Below are 9,264 nucleotides of genomic sequence, written 5' to 3'. Positions count from 1 at the left end.
AAAGAGCATGGCATTGGGTGGGTGTATCATCCACTACCATGCACGAGCCTCTGGGAAGATCAAACGATCCAACGGACTGCTATAAACTACACTGAGAGCCATGGGGGTGGGACCTTCAAACGCTGGGATGCCCATTTAGCAAAGGCCACTTGGTTAGGTAACATTTGAGCATCTGCTATGGAGCTCTCCCTGCCCAGTGAGAACTTTTCCATACTGTGAAAGGAGATAAAGTCCCCATAGGGCACATGAAGAATATGTTCGGGAAGAAAGTCTGGGTTATTCCTGACACAGGCAAAGGCAATCCTATCCGTGGGTTTTCTTTTGTTTAGGGCCCTTGGTGCACTTGGTGGGTGATGCGGGAAGATGGGGATGACCGATGTGTTCCTCAAGGGGATTTGATTTTGGTGAGAATGGCCAATGAATCAAATGATATGATATTTATTGCTAAATTACCACTATATGTCATCACTGATACGGTTGCTATATGCTCTATCTATGGCATTGCAGTGAAAGTGACCTAAATTAATGAAGAATGAACTTTGATGAAACTGAGCAAAGTGCAGAAGTGATGGAACCAGAAGTGGCTGCAGCAACTGGCACCCGGGAATTGTCTTGAGATCGACATCTTCAACCCACAGATGATGGGCATGGGCCCTGCCGGCTACACCAGCTGCGAGCTCCAGATGCAGCCCGCAACAATTCGACACCACACACCATGTCTCCTGCCAGGAAAGACAGTTACAACAGATGGAGCCCAAAGTCCTGGACTAAATGAACTCAAGGGACATTTCAGTGGGATGGCCCATGGACTAAGGGAATGATATCTGTGTGCATATATACGTATATGAAAGACAGGAAAATGGTGGTGATTTAAGGAAAAGTGTAAGACCTGGGCATGAGGTAGATGGTATAGAATAAGGGGCGGATGCTGTCCTGGTTTTTCCTGGGATAGAGTTCATATTCTTCCTGGTAGCTGTTGTGTTTTGGATTGACTATGAGAATAACATTGATAACTCATATTGTTTTAGTTGTTGCTGAGTGATGCTTATATTGTCATGGACTTTTTCAACTTCCTGTTGAAGGTGAGGGGCCACAGACAAGACAAGCTGGCCAAAGGAATATTCCATCCCATAGACGTCATGCTCAGTATATAAATGGGAGTTAGCAGGGGGGCAGGGATCGGTGATCACGTCTCCGGACAGGCTGGGGAGTTAATCATAGGGAAGTGACAGCAATTTGTGTTGCATCACTTTATTTTGTTTATTATTATTATTAGTAGTAGTAGTAGTAATAATATCTTTTCTGTTACCATTCTTTTAAACAATATTTATCTCAGCCCATGTCTTTTTTTTCTGTTTCTCCCTTTTCTCCCTATTCTACCTGGGACATCCCATTTCATTTAAGAGCTGTTATCTGACCAGCTACATCTGACTCAGTGTTGTGCAAGGGTCAGACCCAGTAGGATCAAGCCTCAAAAAAAGTAGTATAAACCCAGAAAAATATCAATAAGCAGGATTATCAAAAGAGAAAAATTCAGGCTCGTGGTCTAAGATAAACTCTGGGCAATGTGCGGAGAAGAGGCGGTAGGTTATTGTCGGTGAAACAGCGTCCATTGGGCCTGTTTGTGTAGGGCATCCTTGAGCTCCTGGTTCCTCATGCTGTAGATGAAGGGGTTCACTGCTGGAGGCACCACCGAGTACAACACTGCCACCACCAGGTCCAGAGATGGGGAGGAGATGGAGGGGGGCTTCAGATGTGTAAACACTCCAGTGGTGATAAAGAGGGAGACCACGGCCAGGTGAGGGAGGCACGTGGAAAAGGCTTTGTGCCGTCCCTGCTCAGAGGGGATCCTCAGCACCGCCCTCAGGATCTGCACATAGGACAGCAGAATGAAAACAAAACACACAAATGCTAAACAGGCACTAACCACAATCAGCCCAACTTCCCTGAGGTAGGAGTGTGAGCAGGAGAGCTTGAGGATGTGGGGGACTTCACAGAAGAACTGGTCCACGGCATTGCCCTGGCAGAGGGACAGTGAAAATGTATTGGCCGTGTGCAGGAAAGAATTGAGAAACCCACTGGCCCAGGCAGCTGCTGCCATGTGGACACAAGCTCTGCTGCCCAGGAGGGTCCCGTAGTGCAGGGGATGGCAGATGGCAACGTAGCGGTCATAGGCCATGATGGTGAGGAGAGAATACTCAGCTGAAGTAAAAATGAGAAAGAAAAAGAGCTGGACAGCACATCCTGCATAGGAGATGGCCCTGGTGTTCCAGAGGGAGTTGGCCATGGCTTTGGGGAGAGTGGTAGAGATGGAGCCCAGGTCAAGAACAGAGAGGTTGAGGAGGAAGAAGTACATGGGGGTGTGGAGGCGGTGGTCGCAGGCGATGGCGGTGATGATGAGGCCGTTTCCCAGGAGGGCAGCCAGGTAGATGCCCAGGAAGAGCCCGAAGGTCAAGAGCTGCAGCTCCCGTGTGTCTGCCAATGCCAGGAGGATGAATTGGGTGATGGAGCTGCTGTTGGACATTTGCTGCCTCTGGGCAGGGGGACCTGTCCAAGGAGGAAAAGGCAGTGACAAACTGGGAGAGACTTTTCTGAGGAAATCCCAATGCCATTCCTCACAGAAATCCCCCTCCCACAGCTGAATGAGAAATGATCCAGCTCATTCCCAACCCCACAAACTCAGTGACACTCTACCTTATCGGGTACAATACTGCCTCGACACCAACTTTCCATGAGGGCACCTCTGGGGCACGAGTCAGAGGCAGAGTCAGAGGCAGAAGAGAAGCTGACCCGCACCCCCTCCCCAACTCCTGAGATGCAGAGTTCAACAGAGGGGTGGGGAAACAAGGAGAAACACGTCTGTGCTCTGAAAAAAGGAAGCAAGGAGAGGGAGTCAGACAGGCGTGCAGTGAAGCCTTCTCCTCATTGACAGTGTCTTCAGACAGAGACACTGCAGGGCACTTGCTTTTATGTTGTGCATCACTTGTAGGACACACACACATCTCCTTGACTGCAGGTGCAGCTGCCGAGAAGGCATCTCAGGCTCTGGACCCACTGGCTGTGGGGCGGGTGTGAGAGGAGAGCAGAGGCTTCCTGCCGAGAAGTTGTCTGAAGGTCAGGGGGTGGCCGGAGGTGCCAGGATCCCCCCTGCCTGGGCACTTCTGGCAGCAGCTCCCTCTCTGTCCCTGCCTGTGTCTGGGCTGCCAGGAGCTGCCCCTGCCTGGAGCTGCTTCTCTGCCCCCGGGTCTCCTCCCTGCCAGTGCCCCAGAGCCCATCCCACCCGCTGTGTGCTCAGCTCTGCCCTGCAGACCCCTCCTGGCAGCACAGCGCTGCCCGGGGGCATCTCTGGCTGTGCGGGGGCTCAGGAGGGGTTCAGGGAAGTGCTATTGAGAACGGGGGTCTCTGTGCCTTCTTCGTAAAGGAGAAATCCATTCCCACCACCCACTGCCCACCCACCAGCTGAGAGGAGAAATCCCACAGCACAGACTTGTTCTCTTTCAGGGGAAAGGTGCCTCGATGTCCTTCTTCAAAAGGGCCCTCTGCAAATGTCCTTGGGGTGATGGGGATCTGGAGCAGCCCTGACCCACACAGGTCCATCTCAGCAACAGAAGGCATCTGCCTTGCTGGCAGTCACTCCTTCCACCCACTGCTTCTCCCCACAGAAGCTCCGTGGGAGCTCCCCGGGCAGGCGGAGAGCTGACCCTGGCAGAGTCCCTGCCCCGGCACACAGCCCCTGGGGTGCAGGGACCCTGATGGCAAGGACAGCCCTGCCCACCCCTGCCTGCACACCCCTACGCACACTTCCACAACCATCCCCGGCAGAAGGCAGCCCTCGGGCCCTGTCCCTCTCACTGGGCAGCAGGGAAGCCCTGCTCTGGAGCACATCCTCCTCCTCTACAGCACAGAAACTGAGAGAGTCCTCCTGACAGAGCCCAGCAGCTCTCAGATGGACCAGCTTGAGGAGATCCCTCCAGGAACTGGAGCTGCATTGCCCGGCACCCCAAGACTTACCACGCAGAAGCTGGTGAAGATTTCTGCCCCAGTGAGCTCTCAGCACCCCCCACTCCCAACTGCCTTTAAGCTCTCTCTGCCTCGCAGGTCTCCCCTCTCTGCCTGCAGGCAGTGCCCCCAGCCCTGCTCCTGGGCAGAGCTGTCTCTCTGCAGCGCTGCCCACTTGCCAGGAGCTCCCTCCGGCCCAGCAGCCTGGCCCAGCTCAGCAGCAGAGGACCAGCCCACAGTGCCACTCTCTCTGTCCCCTCTGGGCTCCTCCTTGGAGGTGTCCCTGGGGCTCCAGGGGAACCACCTGTGAAAAAGGCTGATGCAATCTCTGATGTTCCCTCCCTCAGCTGTGCAGAGACACTTACTTCCATCTGTGTCATTTCTCCCAGCTGAAGAAGAGCTGGGCACGAGTACCCCCTCTTCTTGTCCCATCAGTAGCACACACACTGTCTTGGACTCTTGGTACCAGGAGTCCTTATGGCAAGTCACCGCTTGCCTGGTGCCACAGCTGGGGGGGCTTCAGCCCAAACGTGCAGCAATGATCTCAGCCAGGGGCACAGACAGGACGAGCTGGAGCCGTTCCTGTGGTAGACAGAGCTGTGACATTGTGCAAGAGCTCAGTCCAGCTGGTCTTCAAGGACTCAAGCTTAGCTGCAGTCCAGATGGCAATTCAATCTAACCCTGAAAAGCAATTCAAGGGCACCAGAATGAGTGTTTACTCCTTCAGGAAGAGTTCAAGGAGAAACAAAGCCACTGTGTGGCCACTGCTGAGTTTCATAAGAACAGGTGCTGATAGATCTGAAATACTCCATGTCCTCTTCGCCTCAGTCTGCCCCAGCAAGGTCTCCCAGGCCTCGGGCTCAAGGATGGAACCTGCAGGAGAACCACCAGCAACGGCTGGGGTCAAGTCCTCGAGCAAACACAATCCTTACCAGTCTATGGACAGGAGAGGTGGAAACTGAGGGAGCTGAGAGGGCAGCCAGTGTCACAGTGGTCACTCTGCTTTGTCTTTGGAAGATCACGGAGACTGGTGGAATTGTCTGCTCACTGGCAGCGCCCAAAACGTGCATGCCCCAAAGAATTAGCAGGGGAGCTGAAGGCTGTGCCCCAGAGCATGTCCACTCAGGGACTTCTTCTGTGTGTTTGAAACAGAAGGTGACGGGATTTACCCAAAGCAGATCGCACCTGGCCATCCTCTTTGCTTTCTGTGCTGAAAGGACAGGATTGCTGGGCAGAGAGAGCGGTAACTTTTACTGGGAAGTCAGAAGGGCATTCAGCATCACCCCCACCTTGTTTCTAACTGAGGACAGTAGAATCTGCATGGGTAGATAAGCAAGTGGGTAAAAAAACAGCTGAACTGCTGGGCTTGGAGGCACGTGGTTCCTGCATGGTACTGTGCCTGGAGGTATCTCTCCAGTAGGGTTCTGCAGGGGTCGATATCGTAATATGCCCTGTTTGAAATGTTTATAATGACCTGGAGGACATAAGAGTGAAAACTGAGTAGGAGGGTGGTGCTGCACCGCAGCGGGACCCTCCCAGAGGATCTTTGATCTCCATGTTTGGAGGTTTTCAGGTTTCAGCTCCACAGTCACAGCAGACCAGAGTCTGAGGTTGGCGATTTCCCACCCTTTGGTGGGAGGCTGGACCACAGACACCAGCAAACCCTTTCCCTACAGCCCTTCCCTGAGCCTGGATGTGAGGGTGGCTACAGCAGATGCCCATGGGACAATTCAGGGTGGAACTGTCCTGTGATCAGTGGGTCTCTAGTTCGACCTTTAGTTCCAAGCAGGGCTAGCTCTGAGGTCGAGCAGGTTGCTCAAGACACAGCAGCGTCCCAGTGCAGACTCTGCACACGAGAGCCACACATCAGACACCATTACAGACACGGGGACAAGGCATTTGACCAGCTCGTTGAACCCAGAAATCGGTATGCCATGCCTCCTGAGATTCCCACAAGCACCTAAGATTTTGTCCAGGGAAGTGTGATTCCTTTTTCGGTGTCCTGCCTGTCTCCAGCCCCATGTGGTGCTTTAGGATGTGAAGAGAATCAAACCCAACCTTTGGACTAGGTTAGTTTCATTTTCCATGCTGGAATGCGGGGCAGATGAAGGCAGCTCTGAGCTCTCTGCTGCACAGCTCGGACTTCCGAGAATGGAAACACAGGTAATCTTCTGGTGTGATCACCGATTTGCCTGCCTTTGTGCCTTTTCACTAACCTGGGATCTGTCCGTCGGCCTGAGAAACTACTCCCCTATTCCACCTCCCTCTCTTCATAAAAGGAGGGAACAAAGATATGGAGCATGGATGACTTAAGGACACTACTGTAATCTTTACATTATAAGAGAGAGAAAAGATAGTACAACTAATTCCAAACTATCCTTCAGATGCATTCTGATTCTTCCTTCTTTCCAAACCTCAGCCACCTTAGATCTTGAAAGGACTGCCTCAAATCTCTCCAACTAAAATCCCACAAGCCTTCTCTCAGAGAAGTCTTTTTAGCACAGGACAACTCTGCCCGTCACTTCTGCCCTATGCCCAAACTCTGTTTTGCAGTTGGGCGAAGTCAAGGTGTCAAGGTACTCCCTTGCAACATCTTCCCTACAAAAGTTGTCTTCTCTTCATGCTGATCCCACTTGCATGGCCTCATGTTATGTACAGCTCCATCCTCCTCTTGCAGAGCCCCACTGGGTGACCAGTTTTCCCTTTCTTTCCTGCCCATTCACCTTCACAACCTTTTTGTATTTTATGCATACCAAATATTATCTGAAGCAACACATTTATTGCCCCCAGCTTCACCCATTTCCAACTGCAGGCTGAGCTATTTCTCCTCTTTGAGCAGACATTGTGCAAAGCTGCTCCAGGTATGGAAACTCACTTAAATGCAGCACATTAATTGGGGCTCAATCAAATATAAAAAATGTATCCTGAGCTAGTTTTTCAGAGGCAGTTTCAAAGTGGCAAAGCAGATTCAAAGTGTCTGAAGGAACTGGGGGTTTTTAACCTGGAGAAAAGCAGGCTGAGGGGAGACCTTATTGCTCTCTACAGCTACCTGAAAGGAGGTTGTAGAGAGGTGGGGCTTGGTCTCTTCTACCAAGTAGCAAGCGATAGGACAAGAGGAATTGGGCTCGAGTTGCACCGGGGGAGGTTTAGATTAGACATTAGGAAAATAGTCTTGACTGAGAGGGTTATCAAGCATCGGACCAGGCTACCCGGGAAGGGGTTGAGTCACCATCCCTGGAGGTATTGAAAAGACATGTAGGGGTGGTGCTGAGGGACATGGTTTAGTGGTGGACCTGGTTAACAGTTGGAGTCAATGATCCTAAAGGTCCCTTCCAACCTAAACGATTCCATGATTTTATGGTTCTATGATTCCATGATTCTATGATTCCATGATTCTATTCTACATAAATTCTGAGAGCCAACTTACAAAGAGAGAGGGGAAAATAGGTGAAGCTGTATTTTCTAGACTCACTAATTCTCTGTCAGTAAAGAGAAGGTCCCACAGCCTGTGGGACGTTTTCATTAGTTGGCCCTATGGGAAGTTTTGTTTCTTGGGTCTCTTGGCTCGAGCCTGCTGCGTTCCTATTTCCAGCAAGGGCAAAAGTTCCCGTTCAGGTATCAAACTTTTGCCCATCCTGCCCGGAGAGCCAGGACAGTTGTGTCACACAACATTCAGTGTCAGAGTGAAGATGGAAAAGAAGTGTGAATTGAAATGATTTGTCCTCCAATGGAAACTCAAATCCTGAGCTGGCTGGACCACATTGGCTGCAGTTAGACATAAGTTACCTGAGACAAATGTGAGTTCAGACCTGGTTGGCAGAGTTTCTCACAGCCCTCACTGAGGAGAGCAGGGTGTTGCGAGAGGGGAGCGAGTATCTGTTCCCCAAAGCCCAAGGTAGTGCCCAAACCATCTTTCCCTTGGCCTCTGGCATCTCATGCCTTGAGATGCAAGAAATGCGGGGCCTTCTGTCAGTAATCCTCCAACAATCCTTCAGGCGGTTGTGTGAGTTCCCTATCAGTATCTAAAAAAAGTAACACCCTCCCCCAAAACTAAACAAGCAAAAGCCCCACCAATCACAAAAAAACAATCCAAAGCCACCAACAAACATTAATCTGCCTAAATCTAAATGCAGCAGTTTGCATCTTGGACAGCCGCTCTGGGCAGTGCCAGTGAAATCAGTATTTGCAGCGTGAGCCGTGATACCCCATCCTCAAGAACAAATCCAAAGCAGTTCAGAGGAAGGGTGGTCTTTCAAAAGTCACTGTTTGAGTCCTCAGGTGGCATGGACACTGCTGATTCCCCACTCCAGAGCGGCAGAGGCTGGAGCCCCTTTGCAGGATGGGCTTCTTGCCAGGAAGCCACAGCTATGGGGGTATCTCACCTGGTTCTTACTGTCCCTTAGCTCAGCATCCATTTCCGTGTATTTCACTCTTTTCTATGTCTACTCTTTCTACATGTCGGAATGACAGAAAAGCAAACATTTCCTAAAAGTTTGTCATAATGTCCTTGCTATAGACAAGAAGCCCATCAACCCTGGAGGCAGCCAAGAACATTGCCATGAGCACCAAGAAGATCCAAGAAGCTCAAGGCCTCTTCTGAAGGGCAGCAAATTCTTGCAACTGTGATTTGAGCCTGGAAGTGGGAAGGAATTTTTGTCTGTGCTTGGAGGAGGAATAAGTGTGTTGTGGCAGTATGTCAGGGCCGAAGGCCCTTGCGCAAATCAGGGATGATGGAGACATTTCCATCTTGTGTGCATGCCTCAGGGCAGGAAATGGGGCATGCCCGCTGCTGGGGGTGTGTGTACTCAGTCATGCCTCATGAGCTGACCTTGTTCTCTTGTGCAAGAAAGAAGAAAACAGGAGGACTGAGTTTGCCATACCTCAGTCAGCCAGTGGGAAACAAAAAAGTAAGGACATTGGGAGAGGAGGGTCGGAGAGGGGGAGGCAGATTAGGAGGAGGAAAGAAGGGGGAAAGTGATGATTGCTGTGTTCAAACATTGGGAAGCCAAGACCCAGCTTGTTTGCCTTTCTTCTGAAGATGGATCTTGGTTTTTCTTTTCAGGGGGGGAGGGGGGGCGGAGTTGGCGGGGGAGGTGTGTGACCCTGTCAGACTAGCTTTCACAGTTGTCCTCTGCTAGGAAGCCCAGAGAACACGAGGGCTGGCATGCATCTACTGGGATTTAGACGTGTCCACTAGCGGGGCTTGATTCAGCTGCCCACTTCTCACTGCCAATAGGGAGGTGCCCTGAGGAGTCCCAGGCATGC

General features: G+C 51.4%; 1 protein-coding gene across 1 annotated transcript; it reads right to left on the bottom strand.

Moving 5' to 3' along the window:
- Nucleotides 1–1,588: 1,588 nt before the first annotated feature.
- On the bottom strand, nt 1,589–2,524 carry LOC309685036 (olfactory receptor 14A16-like; the record flags this gene model as incomplete). The annotated part of the gene is made up of 1 exon (XM_082500855.1): nt 1,589–2,524. The coding sequence occupies one exon, from the start codon at nt 2,522–2,524 to the stop codon at nt 1,589–1,591; it is 936 nt and encodes a 311-aa protein (XP_082356981.1).
- Between the last annotated feature and the right edge of the window lie 6,740 nt (nt 2,525–9,264).

Source organism: Vanellus vanellus (assembly GCF_965231255.1).
Source record: "Vanellus vanellus genome assembly, contig: HAP1_SCAFFOLD_125, whole genome shotgun sequence".
NCBI lineage: Eukaryota > Metazoa > Chordata > Aves > Charadriiformes > Charadriidae > Vanellus > Vanellus vanellus.
The sequence above is the reverse complement of the archived record's forward strand: the minus strand, read 5'-3'. Positions and strand labels throughout refer to the sequence as shown.